The sequence below is a fragment of the Crassostrea angulata genome, chromosome 10 (genome assembly GCF_025612915.1).
Source record: "Crassostrea angulata isolate pt1a10 chromosome 10, ASM2561291v2, whole genome shotgun sequence".
Lineage (NCBI taxonomy): Eukaryota > Metazoa > Mollusca > Bivalvia > Ostreida > Ostreidae > Magallana > Magallana angulata.
Window position 1 is genome coordinate 45,154,115 of NC_069120.1, and position 18,864 is coordinate 45,172,978.

An 18,864-nucleotide genomic window follows, 5' to 3' on the forward strand; every position below is an offset into this window, starting at 1 on the left:
TCTAAGTCAAACTAATTATAATAAGTAGCACGTAAATAATACATGCAAAACAGGATTGCAAGTTTTAGTAATTGCTGGCATCAACAATACTTTTTTCATGTTTGGGATGAAAATTGTAAAGTGTATGAATATTGCAAAGATGTTGAAAAACAATTGTTTTTAAAAAATACATTTATTTTCCATTGAAAATAAATCAACTTTCTAACATTGAGGAAATTGATAACAACATTCAACAAGAGAAGTCTCACTTAATTATAAGTGCACAATTAATATGTATAAGTAAATGAATCGAGTACATAGGTAACTCCTAAATCTACAAATCAAGTTATTGATAGCCTCCATAATTCAACAGATTTTCAATTTGACACAGAAAAAGGAAATTTGATTTCATTAAACACTTTCTTTCAGTTTGCCAATTATCTGCTTCTAAGAGTATGACGAATATATTCATAAAAAGAAATATAGAAATTTATAATTTTTCTTGTCATATTCTGCTTGTGATTGCAAACAATGAAATGCATACCTGAGGGTCTTCTCTTCTAAATGACAACATTCTAACATACTAGTACTCAAAACATCTTTCAAAAAGTAGAATTGTGGAGGCTAAAATTGATCCTTGTGATTATACGTCCTTATAATATTTAAAAGAAAACAATACAGGTATATTGCTTTTTTTCTATCAATCATCATAACATAAAAGCAAATTTCTTTCATAATCCTCGATGTAGGAAAAATACATGAATTCTTGATGAATAAATGTGCTGATCAGTCTCCATATACAGCTGTAGCTTTAGAGACTTTAATTCAATTAAAGCGTTATATTCAATTCAGAGTTAATAGTTAAATATTGGAAAAATTTCATTCACCCACTGCTTAAAACAAACAATTTAGATCTATTTTAATATGCATATATACAATGCATATGAATAATCCCAAAACTGTTGACTGATCTGTAACAACTTATCAACAAATTAAATGCACAAATTATCAAGTATGTAAATATACAGTAAATATCGCTCATGAAATAATGAATAATAAATAATAAAACTAATGATATCACACTGTGACTGACATCACAATGAATTGTAAGCAAAAACCTTAGTTTACTTACATCTCAAAGACATGATAAAAGGAAAATGTTCTAGATTTGCAATGAAATAGGAGTTATATCCATGAACTTATCTTGTTGAGATAGAAAAAGCACACCTTTTAAGATAAAAAGTCATCTCCCATCACAAACCATAGAGGATCCTACATGTTTATATCCTTCATATAATATTGCCTTCCCTGATCAACCAACAACAGAATGTGACTTCAATGGAACAGTAGTTCCAGTATTCAATCCTAATGTATATCAAAATATAACTAATTCCTAACATATTAGCAATTAAATAAAGCACATAAATTAATGAAGAGTAAATACTGAATAATGACAGCAGAACTGTAACAATATTTATGATATATTTGGACATTATGACAGTGAACAATTACGTCTACATCGCATTATCAACAAATTTCACATAAGCAAAATACAGACACAAAAAGTTATAAATACTTCTTCTATTAACATAAGGGTAAAAAATTAATTTAATGATTACTAAATATGTTAATTTTCCTAAAAGAATCCTCCCAAGTTAAACTGAGCAAAACTATCGGTAGCAATATATCATAATCATTATTTGCATATTTAAGTTAAAAATTGCACATGCCTATTAAATATCCCTCAAATCATGTGTTACAATAAGTAAAGCTTGACTTCTTTTCATAAGTAATGATTCTTTAAATACGAGACAAGCCCATAGATTGCAGCTGTAAAACCAGTCACATGTTTGATAACACCACACGAGGGTAAGCTAAAATAAGCTCTGAATATTGTAACACTCCAAAACATACAAAAATGCACCATAAGGAATGAACATTATCATCCAATTTACGAACACAACAAATCACAAGAGTTACCTCCCCTGTTCTTGATATCTAATTGTGGAAGTCTTTGGCACTTTGAAAGTCTTTCTCCCTTAGATGTCAGAATGTGGGGGCTTTGCTTTCTTTCCTTTGTTTGGGTCTGATTTCTCAACTTTTTCAGCAGCTTGTTTCACAGGACCACTGTTTACTACTTTGGACTCTTGAGGAGCTGCCCCTAGATTCTGGGTGTCAACATTTTGAGGATTCTTCAAACCTCCATTGTTCACAGCAGCAGGTGCTTGCTGTAACATGTTTTGTTGAGCAGGAATGTTGATGTTATTTATGTTATTATCAGGTTGCTGATTAACTACTTGTTGTGGCTGCTGCTGCACTTGTTCTTGGGCTGAATTTTGGAATGCCTGTTGTTGATTGATCTGACCCTGTCCTTGTTGAATATTTTGTTGTTGCTGTTGATTCACCTGATTTTGTCCCAATTGATTCTGGTTCCCATCCATTGGCAGATTTTGATTTACTTGTTGATTAAAGGCATTTTGGTTGAACTGCTGACCTTGGTTGAGCTGACTTTGACCTTGTAAATTCTCTTGTTGAATTGGTTGATTACCTTGAACTTGTATATTGCCTTGTTGAGATTGACCTTGACCTTGAAAGCTACCTTGCTGGGGTTGTCGAATCTGAGCTTGATTTATCTGACCCTGACCTTGTATATTCTGTTGTTGTTGACCTTGTGCTTGCTGTTGTTTCTGCTGAAACTGCTGTTGATTCACTACTTGTTGGTCTATTGGACCTTGACCTCTATTTTGTTGTTGACCTTGTGGGGGTTGTTGGTTCTGCTGAAACTGTTGTTGATTCACTCCTTGTTGTTGATTCACTCCTTGTTGCTGTTGTTGCCCCTTGTTTTGATTTTCAACATTTTCTCCATTATTTGCTGGAGCCATTGCCTGGATCTAATAAAGAAAAAACAATATTTACAAAGTGCATCTTAAAACTCTTATGATAATTGTAAAATAATTAGTAAACAAGAACGACCTTACAGTGGTTGTATATTCACTGTATTTCAATTCTCAATTTGTTTAAAAATAATTTATCAATACATGTATTAATATTAATATCAAATTGATTATTCCCTTAGATTTTTAAAAATTGTTCTTTTTTAATAAAATCATAATCTTATAAACCTAGGATAAAAAAATGTTGAATTCTACAGGTAATCAATTATACATGTATGTACTTATTTTATTAGGTGTATATACCATCCATGCACATTAAATTTAAAACATCATGAAGAATATCCCACCTCAAAATGTTAATATGAACTCAAATTCAACTGTTACCCTCCAAACAGGCACTATTTATTTTATTATACTGAATGTCTTAATTTTAATGGTTTTCTATAGAAATGACGAACTGTACGCGCATAATTTACGCACATGTAACAATATATTTTATAATACTTTCATGTTAAATACTGAAATCTGATTGGTTTAGACGCAGTTGATAATCCGTTCTATTACCCTGAGCGTTAGAAACGCACTTGGCAAAGGGTAACACTATATAAATAGTGCCTGTTTGGGAGGGTAACAGTTGAAATTGACACCCCGAGGAAACCATTGTCAACCGACGCGAAGCAGAGGTTGACAATGGTTTTCTCGGGGTGTCAATTTCAACTGTTACCCTCCCAAACAGGCACTATTTATTTTATTATACTAAATGTCTTAATTTTAGAGATTTTTTTTACCGATTTTATATAGAAATGACGTGAATTCCATTGCGAACCGTACGCGCATGTAACAATTCGTTGTGTTACCCGTTGCAAAGTGCTTCGCGTCAGTTGACAATGGTTTCCTCGGGGTGTCAATTTCAACTGTTACCCTCCCAAACAGGCACTATTTATATAGTGTTACCCTTTGCCAAGTGCTTTTCTAACGCTAAGGGTAATAGAACAGATTATCAGCTGCAGCTAAACCAATCACATTTTCAGTATTTAACATGAAAGTATAATAATAATATTAATTATTTCAAATTAACATTTAAAAATAAAATTAGTGTTAGATATGGCAAGGCACTTATGAAATGAACTGCCAATTATTAAAACGATGAAAATTTTAATTCCATTTATATGCAGTATCCCTAATAAATACAGCAAATTTATGTCACAAAAATATGTGATCATAATAGTTACAAATACAAAAGTTTAAAAATTGTCAAAGAACAACAAAAATATTTATATGGAGAGTGGTTATTAAGTATGGATGATTATTGCAACAGACTAACACGATATATAATACAATGTGTGTTTGGTCCCATTATCTAACATGTAGAAAGATAAAAGACAGTACAGAAGATTGATCATGAGGTAATCATGGTAGTCTAGACTTCATAACTCTTAATACATGTACATGGTGGGCATGAAAACTGTGTTCAGCTAAAAGAATGAATCACCCAGAGATTGCTTATCAATAATAAATACAGTATATGCATACTTATTTAATGATAATTCCATTTGAATCTACAAAAAAAATTGATTATACATGTACACCTACATTTACTGAAAAAAAAAACCCATCAAATACATATCTTTTACTGTGGTTTCATCAAATTGAATATTCTTTGAAAACCATTTTTCGTGGATTTCATTTTGAACCACAAATGAAATGTTCATTAATAAAATACAATTTTTACTTACATTTTGTATTCAAGTGAATTTGATAAGATCATTGGCCACAAATTTAGGTAACCTTGAAACTGTGATTTTCACTTTATCCACAAGTATGTAAAACTCAAAGATATCTAACCAAAATATAAAGCTAAGCAAAGTATGAATGAGTTTCAATGCATCTCCTTAATCAGTTGGCAATGGGGAACACTGGTATATGACATTTTCTATTCAAAATGGCATTATATGCACTGCCCTACCATGTACTATTATGTCTGTCTAATATTTGAAGATCTTCACTTAATAAAGGTTTTATTTCTTCCTCAAATACAAGTATTGTTCTTCAAAAATTCCTTTTGATTTTCTTATTAAAGCTCAACATTGTTTGATGGCTTAAAAGGGCAGCACATGTACCTGCTGCCTAATCCAGTAATGTATTGTGCATAATGAAAATGTGTTAAAATTAAATTAAATTAAAATGTGTTATGACACCTTCCCTTTTGAGTGATCAGCTACAACAACAAATAATGTCCAAAAGGAACTGGAGCTGGTTAGCACCGTCTCTGCCTAGCTGCAGGACTGTAGCTCCAGGTCTGAAAAAATTCGGATGGACGACCTGGGAGCTACAGTGCCTACCATAATAAACAAGAGGCCCATGGGCCACATCGCTCACCTGAGGAACAATAGGTATGATAAAGTCAGCTTAATGGAGTCATAATACAATCTGGACAATGTACATTAATACATGAAGATCCTGTATAAATAAAATCCATTTTTCCCCCTTGGAACTCGGATAGCCCTGATTGCTGAAAATATTTACAAGAGCAGACTTTAATCACCGCTCCTGCACATATATAGGGACTCAACGTTATGCAGGCAGGGATGACCGCACACCTACGCAACTCAACAGGTACCAACGTTAATGCAAGCAGAGATAACGCAAGCAGGGATGACCTCACACTTGCGCCAACAGCTCAACCTAACGCAGGGAGTGCCGCACACTTGCACTAGAAAGGCCAGAACACCAGCAGGGATGACCATACACTAGTGCTCCGCCGCAACCACCACCAATACAAGCAGGTATGACCGCACACTTGTATCAATGCGATACAGGGCAGAAATGACCGCACATTCTGTATCGTTGGTTAGAAAAACACGAAAATTAGAAAGAGCAGGGATGTCAACACCCTCAATCTCTCCGTACCTGTTCAAGTTTAACCCCAAACAGTCACTCGTTGCAATGCAATAGACACTGTCCCTATATATGTGCCAGCCTAAAATAATTCATAGTATCTAAAAATTGGAAATCAAAAATAAACAAACTAATCCAGCCTAACCCAAAACTACTTATGCAGAACAACTTATATACATTGAATATTTATTATTGTATAAAAATAATCATCACATTAATTGGTTAACAGTGGATGCATTAATTAAAATAATCAAGAATCAATAAATCAAGGGCAATAACCCAAAACAGTAATACAAAATGATTCTAATGAAAAAATAGCTGCCTGCTTCAATTTTATAGTCATATCACATGTTGAGTATTGCAGTTCTCAAAAAGATCCTTTACAATTGTTTATATATGGGATATTTAGCTACATCAAACTCTGAACCTTCTTGTGAGGCCGAAGAATTGTCCTGGAGCCAAAGTCTTAACAATTAAAAAGAATCATCTTGCTGATTAGTTTCTGAGAAGAAGATTTTTAAAGATTTACTCTTTATTCCTATGTAAAACTTTAACACCCCCCCCCCCCCCATGTGGCCTCACCCTACCCCCAGGGGTCATGATTTTCACAACTTTGAATCTACACTACCTGAGGATACTTCCCACAAGTTTCAGCTTTCCTGGCTGATTAGTTTCTGAGAAGAAGATTTTTAAAGATTTACTCTATATATTCCTATGTAAAATTTTAACCCCCCCCCCCCCCCCAATGTGGCCTCACCCTACCCCTGGGGGTCATGATTTTCACAACTTTGAATCTACACTACCTGAGGATGCTTCCACACAAGTTTCAGCATTCCTGGCTGATTAGTTACTGAGAAGAAGATTTTTAAAGATTTACTCTATATATTCCTATGTAAAACTTTGACCCCCCATTGTGGCCCCAACCTAACCCCAGGGGTTATGATTTTCACAACTTTGAATCTACACTACCTGAGGATGCTTCCACACAAGTTTCAGCTTTTCTGGCTGATTAGTTTCTGAGAAGAAGATTTTTAAAGATTTATTCTATATATTCCTATGTAAAACTTCGACCCCCCATTGTGGCCCCACCCTACCCCTGGGGGTCATGATTTTCACAACTTTGAATCTACACTACCTGAGGATGCTTCCACACAAGTTTCAGCTTTCCTGGCTGTTTAGTTTCTGAGAAGAAGATTTTTAAAGATTTACTCTATATATTCCTATGTAAAACTTCGACCCCCCATTGTGGCCCCAACCTAACCCCAGGGGTTATGATTTTCACAACTTTGAATCTACACTACCTGAGGATGCTTCCACACAAGTTTCAGCTTTCCTGGCTGATTAGTTTCTGAGAAGAAGATTTTTAAAGATTTATTCTATATATTCCTATGTAAAACTTCGACCCCCCATTGTGGCCCCACCCTACCCCTGGGGGTCATGATTTTCACAACTTTGAATCTACACTACCTGAGGATGCTTCCACACAAGTTTCAGCTTTCCTGGCTGTTTAGTTTCTGAGAAGAAGATTTTTAAAGATTTACTCTATATATTCCTATGTAAAACTTCGACCCCCATTGTGGCCCCAACCTAACCCCAGGGGTTATGATTTTCACAACTTTGAATCTACACTACCTGAGGATGCTTCCACACAAGTTTCAGCTTTCCTGGCTGATTAGTTTCTGAGAAGAAGATTTTTAAAGATTTATTCTATATATTCCTTTGTAAAACTTCGACCCCCCCCCCATTGTGGCCCCACCCTACCCCCGGGGGTCATGATTTTCACAACTTTGAATCTACACTACCTGAGGATGCTTCCACACAAGTTTCAGCTTTCCTGGCTGATTAGTTTCTGAGAAGAAGATTTTTAAAGATTTACTCTATATATTCCTATGTAAAACTTCGACCCCCCATTGTGGCCCCAACTTAACCCCAGGGGTTATGATTTTCACAACTTTGAATCTACACTACCTGAGGATGCTTCCACACAAGTTTCAGCTTTCCTGGCTGTTTAGTTTCTGAGAAGAAGATTTTTAAAGATTTACTCTATATATTCCTATGTAAAACTTCGACCCCCCATTGTGGCCCCACCCTACCCCCGGGGGTCATGAATTTCACAACTTTGAATCTACACTACCTGAGGATGCTTCCACACAAGTTTCAGCTTTCCTGGCTTTCTGGTTCTTGAGAAGAAGATTTTTGAAAATTTCTCGAAATTTTTCATTAATTTCTAATTATCTCCCCTTGAAAACGGGTGTGGCCCTTAATTTTCACAACTTTGAATCCCCTTTGCCTAAGGATGATTTGTGCCAAGTTTGGTTGAAATTGGCCAAGTAGTTCTTTAGAAGATGTTGAAAATGTGAAAAGTTTACGGACAGACGGACGACAGACAAAATGTGATCAGAATAGCTCACTTGAGCTTTCAGCTCAGGTGAGCTAAAAACTGCAATTTACGGCGCACAAAAAATTGCGCTAGTTATGGACTTATTAACCTTATTTTCACACAAATTCTGCAAAAATAATTACAACCATTAAATTCTTCAGCAAATTTACTACAAATATCGTCACTTTACTTGCCTCAGACTTTCTCTTAAACATGATAACCGACCTCGGAAAATGAAGTATGTTAATTTACGTCGAGATCGAGAGTCGCCATTTTTAAATGTAAACAAACTTGCACCACTTTGATTTACAGGGCTGGGGATGGTGTTTAAAAGAATATCAGAGGCAAGTGAAGTGACAATATCTGTAGTAAAATGTCCGAGGAATTTTTTGGGATCAAAGATTTGTACAGAATGTGTTCGTAAATGAGATTAATCAGTCCAAACCTAGCGCATTTTTTTGTGCGCAGTAAATTGCAGTTTTTTACTATGGGAGGCACTGTAGCTCCCAGGTCGTCCATCCAAATTTTTTCAGACCGGGAGCTACAGTCCTGCAGCTACATCTCTGCCTACCTTTGTGCCGTCGTCCTTGTGCGCCGCTCGCTTGTGTTCCTTCAGCTCTTCCAGGATCTCTCTCTGCTCCTGGATCAGCTTCTTGTGCTCTACCTGTTGTTTCTTTAACTCATCCAGCAAGTCCTGCTGTTTCTGCTCCGCTTCTTTCTCGGCCTGGGTGTCCTTGACCTCAGCTTTTTTCTCACCTTCACCTGCCCCCTCAATATCTGCTTCCTCCCTTTTTACTCTCTCGTCAGGGGGAGATTTTTTTTGTCCCTCTCCATCTTTGGCTTTGCTTTTTTGTTTCAGTTTCTTGTTAACATTTTTACTACTAATGTTGGAGGTTGTCTGTTTCGTGGTTTTCTTCTCTTTCACAATTTCTTTCTGACTGTTATTTCCCTGGAAGTTAACAATATTTCAAGTTTTCAGATACATGTAGCTGTCCTTCATTCTAGCTATGGTTGACAATACGCTCATTTTCAAATCATAGAGCAAATTTAGCTAACATTGTATGTGACATAGTACATGTATATGGCATCGAATCTATATCTACTTATATAACCACAGCTTGCACTAATCCGACCCAACCTTATGCATTCTTCTCTTTATATCTTATACATAAAAAAATAAATAAATAACATTCTAAAAAAAATTGACCAAGTTAAATAATTTACACATTCACTTAAACTTCGAACAAACACTGATGCTGAGTCTGATTTTTGGCCTCACCTCTACTGGAGCATTGTCTGCGACAGGCCCATTGTCTGGGGGGTGGGGATTAGGGGGTTCCTGTCGCTTGTCATCCTCCGACGGGGGCTTTATTTTGCTCTCTTTGTCAGGTTGTTCCACTCTTTTATCTTTTTCTAAAATTTAAACAATGAAATGCGTATAAATTCATAGATGTAATGGTACAATAATGATTTTCATTATATTTGATTTCATAGATTGTTTATTGTCATATCCCCATAACAAGCTTTCATAAAGAAAAATTGATGAACAGTTACATTAAAACTTTATTATTTTTCTTTACCATAAGACATGATTGTGTTTAGAGTTTTGAACTGTGATGTTCTATTTAAAATAACAAGTTGAAAAAATAACCCAAAAGGAGTAAATTGAGACAGCAGATAGTGAATTGATTAAGACTTTTAAATACTTATGGCACATATTATCTATGTTTATACCTTAATATTACATGCATGTACCGTTAGATTTGTGCATGATCATGTATATGTACTTTACTTTAAATAACTTGGATAGACATAAGTATAAGACATAGTCATGTACAGTGTATGAACATGTACATCAGAGATAATATGTTAAGTTTCAATATTTTACTATTGATAGAGCAAACCATGCCATGCATGTACATGAACTGCACATTTTCCATAATAAATGATTCTTCATTTCCTCATACTTTTAAACACACCTTTCAGAACACACATTATTTAGTGCACATACCTTTTTGGTCCATGATTCTCTTCTTGTCCTCACGCAAGGCATTTTTTTCATCCTTGATTATTTTCTCCACCGGTTTACTCTCTGGTTTTTGTGTAACAGGGAGTTTCTCTACCACTAATGGCTTTGGCTGGACATGGTCCTGGGAGTTCAGGGTTGTGTAAGTACAAAGAACCATAATCGTAACTCCAACAATGAACACAAACTGAAAGTAAAAAACATACTTAAAATTAACTCCAACAATGAACACAAACTGAAAGTAAAAAACATTCTTAATTTTAACTCCAACAATGAACACAAACTGAAAGTAAAAAAATTCTTAAAATATGCTCAAATCAAAAATATTGACAAGTACAGAACTTTTCAGTCTTACAAAAACTGCCTTTCATTGGAAACTGATTAAGAACTGCCTTTCATAGGATACTTATCAAAAGCTCTTCAGTGTAAAAATAAATTGAAACTCTCATAGCACTACCTTTACATGTATATAAATGTTGCATACATTGAAAACTATAATAAAAAAATATTTTTGAATTTCAATTTGTACATTATAAGTCAATTACAAGAATATATTTTCTGGAGATATCAACAAAGAAAGAAAGTTCACCTGAGCCACGTTCTTTTTCTCAGATGAGGCTGTCATGACTCTCAGGAAGAAAACGGCAGGGAATATATAACAAATCAACGTCCCCATAGTGGCTCCATTCATGGCTAGTACAAACTCCACTGTAATCAAAAAAGTTTCAATCAAAAACAAAATTACGCCAGCTTATAACTTGCATGTAACTCATTATGTATATTTTAAGCTGCAATGTCTAATGCAATCTAATTGCACAACTTGATATCAAAACGCAATCTGACCACAAATCTATTCAAAAGCATTATTAAGTATAACTTATGTAGATTATCTTGATGATTGTGCAAATTGTTCCAAGTTTTCTTTACATAATATGAGCCTATAAAGCATGTTGTGTTCACTTTAATTTTTACAAATACAATATATTCCTTACCATTGGGAACTAGAATTCCTACCACCATAGAAAACAAAACGATAAAAATAGTGATGACTTTGAAATGAATTTCTGGAATAATGGGCCGAGACTCTATATCCTCATGCTTTGGCTTCTGTAAAAATCATTAAATAATTTGTATCATCACAGGTATATGAAATTAACATTTAGGAAGAAATTTGCAGTTAGAAATGGCAACGCATTTATGAAATGAATTTCATATTATCAAAACAATGAAATTTTTGTGTTCATTTATGAGCAGTGTCCCCAATAAATGAAGCATATTTTAATATGTAACAAAAATATGTGATTGTCATAGTTACAAATATAAAAGTTTAAAAATTGCCAAAGAACAACATAAATCTTTTATATGGAGAGATTGGCATTTCAGAAATCACAAGTCATACTCATTAGTCACAATTTAAGTTCTGTTAGTAGATTTTATTCTATGAAAATACAGGTACCAGTACTTCATTGCAAAATTTCATTGTTTTGTAAGCATCAACTTTTTGTTATAATTTTACTAGTAGTTCACAACTGTCAGAAATAATAAAGCGAGGTTTGAAATCTGCAATGTATGGTTCTTGAGATTTTACATATTACAGTGTAATTCCTCCTGTTTTACTAGGAATCATCAGCATTTATATCAAACTGACCTGAGCAAACAGCAGGGTGTAGAAGCTCCCCCGACATGGATAGATGATGAGGGGGAAAGTGACAACGATGGAGAGAACAAACAGAATCTGAATGATGTCCACCACAAGCGTCTCGGAGAACTGAGTAATGACGTCCCCGCCGATCGTCGTATCACAGAATGCTACGTAGCCAAAGAATCCCACCTACAAGGCAAACACCATTCCAACTCACAGAGACTAGAATCTACATCCAAATGTACATGTATCATCTTTGTCATACACAGTCTTATCAAATCAAACTAAATCTAAGCAGGAATGTAAAGGTCTGGATTTTATTTTTAGCAAATTTCTTAATTTTTTTATGAAATTACAAGAGTAAAGACATCTACTAAGACTTATGTAAAGACATATTGTTCAAATCTTTATCAAAATTTTTTTTAAACAAGGCAAAAATTAGGTTACCCTTTATTCATAAAAAAAGTCTACTAGTTTACCAATAAGTAAGCAACCATGCACATGTTGACAGCACTACTGACAATGGAGCTGATCTCCTTCAGTGAGGGCTCAGGGAGTGCATCGTACAGAATGAACAGCTGTCTATAGAACACAAACACAACAAGGAGAATCAAAACAAAGATAGCTCAGGTAGAGCTGATTTTTATCAGGCTGAAGAGTACTTTGATATATATACATGTACATATAGTTATACTTACGTTTGACATCCAAAAGCAAATGAAAATATAGGTAAGCACTTAAACAGCCCATCCACTCTCCACAGATTGACATTCTGAAACCAGTTTCCTGCCTTCAGATTGGGAAGAGCCAACCCCATAACCTAAACAATATCAATATACAAAGAAATGTCAGAGCTTACAAAACATCATCATGATTTGATCCTTACAATTTTGATGGTTTAAATATTATTAAGTCTCTTTTAATCTCACAATATAAAGTTTTTTTAGTAGTCTAGCATAGAATGAGTACTGTAAACATATTACATTTGCTTTTTGTTCTTTTTAGCACTTTAAATTCAAAGTGGGTTCTTCTTAATCAAGTACATCACTTTCATGCATATGATTATGTATATAAGTAGGTACATTTAGAAATGCACTAATTCCAACCAACACTAGTTGAAAAGTCAATTTCCACAAAATATTAAAATAAATGTAACACGTTTGCATAAGTAGGTTGAGCCATACATGACTACAATATGAAAGTAACCTATTGTGGCTGACAAGATTCACACTTACATAGACCACGAACACAGAGTAGAAGCAGATACAGAAGGTGCTGGCCCTGCTGACGGTGTTCAGGTTACGGAGGAGACCCAGGGGCAGTCCTATACAGGTACACGCAAGCACGATCAGCGCCGTTCGCAGGTTGTTTGTATTCTACAACAGCAAGATCCACACATAGTGAAAAGTAGTTCATGAAATTTATGTAGTGTAGATATTATACATGTATTATTGCAACAAATATACGAATTAATTCAACAAGAGTTAATCCAGAAAATCCATTGGATAGCAATTGAATACTTGCGTTACAGAGGAATAGGATGGGGGTGGTAGTGGTTAGGGGTACAGAAACCCTGACCCAAGGGTCAATAATCTCACATATTTTAAAAGAATTCCCTTGCTAATAACAACTAGGAGCTTTTTTCACCTGCTAGATGCAGAGAAGAGAGTTTAAGCTTTTTCTTAACTGCTCATCATAACAATGCACTCATTGACAATATGTCTCCTAGATGCTCATGAGCTAGAACAGAGTATTAAAGACAGCATCAATCTTTTTTTTAATAATGTCTATCATCATGCAGGCCTTTGGAAGCTGGGCATCATGAATTTCACAAAATAATATTACCCTGTTAACTTTGAAAATTATTGAAAATTGGCAGGTGCAGTAGTTTTAGAGAAGTAAAAAAATTTTCAAAAAAGTTTACGGCAAATGAAAAACATGGCATTTGAATCACCTATGTGACTCAGATGATCAAAATAGAAATCAAGTATTGATCTAGAATGGCAGCTGCTTACAACAGTTGCTGAACGTAAAATGTCCTCAAGAAACTCAAATCAAAATAGACCATATAAATTAGAACATTGATCATCAGATACCGGTAGTCCCGTCCACTTGGAGATGATGGCTGGGCCGAGATCTCCTATAATGACCACCTGAGCTATCAGAGTTCCAATCTGTAACCCTATCATTCTGAAATCAGAAAAGTTCATCTAAGGTGCATCTACACAACAGAAACAACAACAATGAACACAAAAGAGACTAGCTTTACACAACATATGATGCATTGATCATGTCTTACCCTATCTCAACAGCTAACTTGCCAGGGGCCCCATGGGTATACTGTGCTGTGAAATTGAAAACAACAACTATAGACTTGATTTCTTCTTATTTTAATTGAGTTCACCTATCACATGTAATATAGTTTATCATCAATTGCAGAACACTAATTTAAAGTGAATTTTAAAGTTCAGCTTAAAGCTGCTTGGTCCGATTTATTTGTTATTACAGTATCAAAATTTTTCCATACAAACCATTTATCTTAAAAAGTTATCAAATTTCTCCTATTTACACCAGCAGAATCAGTCTCCTTTCAACGTTAGAAATATTCAAAGTAAATAAAAATAATTTCTTTTTGGGCAAATGAAAAAACAAACCAAAATGCATCACGGGAATGTTTAGGAAAAGAAACCGTTTGGTTTCGTCCCCCGAATGATTGGGGTCATTCAACCCGCATGCCATACATCGATTGTAAAGAAAGCAAACTTCAGAAATATTAGCATACAAAACGTTCACATGTTTATTTGTAATTTGTCTGATCATTTCGACCTTTATTCAAAGTGATGACAAAGTCGTAATACAACCATACCCGTCTCGCCGTCATGGGTGAAATTTAACATGAGGCGAAATAACGCAGTACATGTACCCTTTTTATGTCGTTTGTTTTGTTAGCAAATTTTCTACGTATTTTTCTTCATTGAAATTTGGCTTAATTGACTGGGAAAACTACTGCAATGTCTATTATTATACATATACTTAGCATAACCATCGTTTAAAAGCGTGGATAAAATTTGATATAAAATCGGACCAAGCAGCTTGAACTAAGGAATGTTTACAACTATTTGTACTGGTGGAGCCTATCTAGGGAGGGTTTCAGTGAAAAATGATGCACATGAAAAAACCATGGTATACAATTATACAAAGGTGAAGAGGTTTATCTAACATGGGCTATTATATGTGTGTCTGTCTTTCTGTATTTTTGTGATAGGATTTAAAGATTTTGGCAAATTTCTAAAAAAAAAAAAAATATCAGTAACCACAAAATAACCTGTTGTGAAGGAATTTTACGGGAATTTACCTAAAAATCCATAGGACCTTTTCCTGGAGGAGATTCCAGCCGTGATGAGAAGTTTACACGACACCAGGGTTAACCATGTGCAGAAGAACAGCACCAAGGAACCTAGTATTACACCACACTGGAAAACAGCGGTCAACAATGAACATGACACAATTACAATTACATGTACATATCTATTAAGATAAATAAAATGTAATTCATTATATTGACAAACTTGTCTTTAATCTTCTCTATTCATTGTGTGTATACTTGTTGTTACATATGATCTACATAATAATTCTATAACATTCCTAACCTATAAGCTTTCACAAATAATACAAGCTTGTCAGTCTGATTCTAACTTCGTTCTTCAAGAATATCAATACAGTGCAAGTAATGGATAACAAACCATGGAAAGCAAGCTAAAAATCCATAAGTACATCTAAATTGCCTCAATGGTTTCTAATAAAGAGTCTCAGTAAATAAAGTTGGTAACACTAACCTGTTGGAAACAAAATGGCATGGCCAGCACTGTGACTCCTATGATGCTGTTCCCCAGGTTCAGGACATGGGGCCAGTTGGCCTGACTCCCCATGGTGAACTATTTCTATGTCTTTATCTGTTACTTCATCTACAACAAATAAAATCCTCTGTTATAAACATCCTTTTTATTTTCCAACTCCAGTATGTAACTTACACACATGAACGACATGCTCTGTGAAAAATTATACAATCATCTCTGTTAATTATGCATTTACCAGCTTTGGTTTTGCAATGTATCTATCTCTTATGAACAAAAACATTTCGCAAATCCAATAAACCCAAATAGCTCTAAATGTAATAAAGCATGCAGAAAAAAAATTTGCTTGTTATACCGGTATTTTTAGTACATCAAAATGTTATGACCAAGCACATCCTGACTGGCTTTTGCCTATAAAATGTATATATGGAATGTGACAGCTTTAATGTCAGTGTTGTATTGTGTTTTAAATCTGATATTAAGGGTTCAAACCCCTCACTCTCACTGTACAATCAGTTGACTGACTCATCAAATTCATCATATAACTGATAATAAATTTACAAAGCCTTCAATCAGGATGAACACGTATGATCCTTTCTCACCTGACTGTGGTTGCGTCAGAATTGTAGCTAAATTACTGACCAATGCAAGTAAAGCAAAGTCAATAGCCTTTTGGCACGACCTCTGATTATCCTAATTTTTTTGTCTAGTGCTGATGGATAGAGTTCAGATTCAATTTTTTAAGATTAGATTTTCAGAGATGCCATGCACAATTGAAAATATAGTGTGTGTTACTCTCAGAAAATGGACTGAGGATCTAAATTTAGATGTTGGCATTCTCTTTGCTATTGTGACGGTCAGACCGGTTCGAATACCGGCGCCAGATAGCTCAGTTGGTAGAGCACCTGACTAGAGATTCAGGGGGCCCGGGTTCGAATCCCGGTCTGGTCCGTCATTATTTCTCTCATCCTGTTACATTTGGTGCCGTGACCAACCCCTGGAACTGACAGGTTAACTCCTGCCAGGGGAAGAGCCTGGGGTGATCTTCGAGGGCGAAGATCATTTTAGGGGGGAGGAATGTGACGGTCAGACCGGTTCGAATACCGGCGCCAGATAGCTCAGTTGGTAGAGCACCTGACTAGAGATTCAGGGGGCCCGGGTTCGAATCCCGGTCTGGTCCGTCATTATTTCTCTCATCCCGTTACACTATAAAAAATGAATGAAGTGTAAATCCACTGAGGAACTGACTCATGACTGATTCTGTTTAAGTTCATTCTAAAATCGGTTAAATGATTTAATTTTAAGACAAGCATTTTAAAAGTATTTACCTGATTAAAATGTAAAAGTTGCGCTGTTTTGAGTTATATCCATATAATGTTATTCATTTATACACTTATTTTGATGTTAAATTTTAAAGCATTGCGTTTTAATAGGTAGTCGCAGATTCCAATTCTCTCATCCTTGACAAATTGGGTGCAACGTGTGATGTAAACAAACATGTGAAGTTCGAGCCCGATTTGATTAGCTTCAAGAGTTAATCATAGAACGATTTAACCAAAATCAATGAAAGCTTTTGTGCGTTTAGTTCAAACTCAAATTTGTACGTCATTCTCCAAGCGCTTGATATACATTGAACATATTTTGTTGTCATGTTGCAGCACGAAACGTTTGAATGAAATGCCATAAATATGTAGAAAAAAAGGTAAAATAAGATATTTGAGAAAAAGATTTTGTGTTAATATTTTGAACAAGATATCTTACTTTTGATACTTACGTATTTAATCAGGAAAGTGAGTTATTTTTTAACAAATAAATCTAGAATTGGTAAACCAATTAATAAAGACTATAAACGGGTGAGAAATAATTCATGACATGACAATAGTCATGACAATAATTCAAGTTTATTCATGGTTACAGAGTGCTCAAATTTGAATAATTTTGACGATGTTTTATATAGGGGCAAATCAATTAAAGGTACTGTTTGATGGGCATGTTAAAATATATCCATGATCAGATCAGGTTGATGCATTACAACATCAAGTGGACTGTTAATAGGTTTTATGATAGGAAATAGGAAAATAAGGAACTGGATGCTAACTAAGATGATCAGATATGTATTATTATGTTTCATTAATTATTACATTTCACGTTTTATTAGTCAATTATATACTTGGTGTAACTGGACTGTCTGAATGATATATCGCACTGTGCATAATTTGTAACTGCTAGTGCTCTCGAGTGCTAGTAACTAAACTTATTAGTCTTTTCTACTGGGATATGCATGCTCAGCTTTACAGAAAGGCATACTTGGAATACATCTGTTGATAAACTGTACCTCAATTACGTTTAATAATCTACCAACATGATCTGAAGTTTTGTGTTTTGTTTTTCAACCTTACATAAATGCCAAAAAGTAACAATAGCTTAGGTCTTATGAAGCCAAATTATTTCTAAAATTATAACAAATAGCTATCTTTTCTCAACTACCTTCCTGGGTCTTTCTGTTAAGCTCCAAAAATAACCTCGGACATGTTTTTCGAGCTTGCAAGAAAGGTCCCAGAAGACATGATTGTTACAAAACAGTACCATTGGTTCTACTGATCTCTTATCTTATTTTTCAAATCAAATTGAAATTCAGTAAATACAGAATAAATAAAGTAAAGTTAAAGAGTTATGCCAGTGCCAATGTGAAACCCACCCTAGATTCATCATTCTGAATTAAGACTTCCACCCCACCCCCAAAACAATTTCAGTGCACCACTTTGCCCTCCTTCTAATAATCAATTGATACAGAAAATCAAACTATTGGTTTAGAAATCTACAGTACTTCTGTGTTTTATGATAGATACAGCGATAGCTCACCTATTTTTTTTAAACGAAAAACTTGTATTAATACATGACTATATATGTTTTGTTCAAAAGCAACTTATATGTCTGATGGGCCATGTAGCCTATACTTCATTTTAAATATAATCAGTAGCCTGTCTTTAACATAGTGACGTGTGTATATTTACATATATTTGCATATCCATTGTTCTTTCCCACTGTAAGTCCATATGGAGGAAATGCAATTATTTTTCTATAATCGCAATTGCTCCGTCTGTATACTATGACGTCATAAAGGTGAGACGTCATATACTTTTCCATGACGTTATAGATTTAAGCCACTATATACGATAAGTCATGTGTTT

At 34.7% G+C, this 18,864-nt stretch overlaps 1 protein-coding gene and 2 non-coding genes across 3 annotated transcripts; 2 read left to right on the top strand and 1 right to left on the bottom strand.

Moving 5' to 3' along the window:
* Positions 1-153: 153 nt before the first annotated feature.
* Positions 154-17,173, bottom strand: LOC128166458 (putative sodium-coupled neutral amino acid transporter 10). Its single transcript, XM_052831634.1, has 15 exons — positions 17,002-17,173; positions 15,656-15,784; positions 15,175-15,292; positions 14,119-14,164; positions 13,916-14,009; positions 13,055-13,195; positions 12,518-12,639; positions 12,299-12,401; positions 11,826-12,008; positions 11,170-11,284; positions 10,767-10,885; positions 10,163-10,364; positions 9,431-9,564; positions 8,723-9,100; positions 154-2,870 (listed from the first exon to the last, which is right to left on the bottom strand). The coding sequence occupies exons 2-15, from the start codon at positions 15,746-15,748 to the stop codon at positions 2,019-2,021; spliced, it is 2,700 nt and encodes an 899-aa protein (XP_052687594.1). The 5' UTR covers positions 15,749-15,784; positions 17,002-17,173; the 3' UTR covers positions 154-2,018.
* On the top strand, positions 16,552-16,626 carry Trnas-aga (transfer RNA serine (anticodon AGA)). Its single transcript has one exon. It is a non-coding gene; the product is annotated as a tRNA-Ser (tRNA).
* Positions 16,781-16,855, top strand: Trnas-aga (transfer RNA serine (anticodon AGA)). Its single transcript has one exon. It is a non-coding gene; the product is annotated as a tRNA-Ser (tRNA).
* Positions 17,174-18,864: the final 1,691 nt, after the last annotated feature.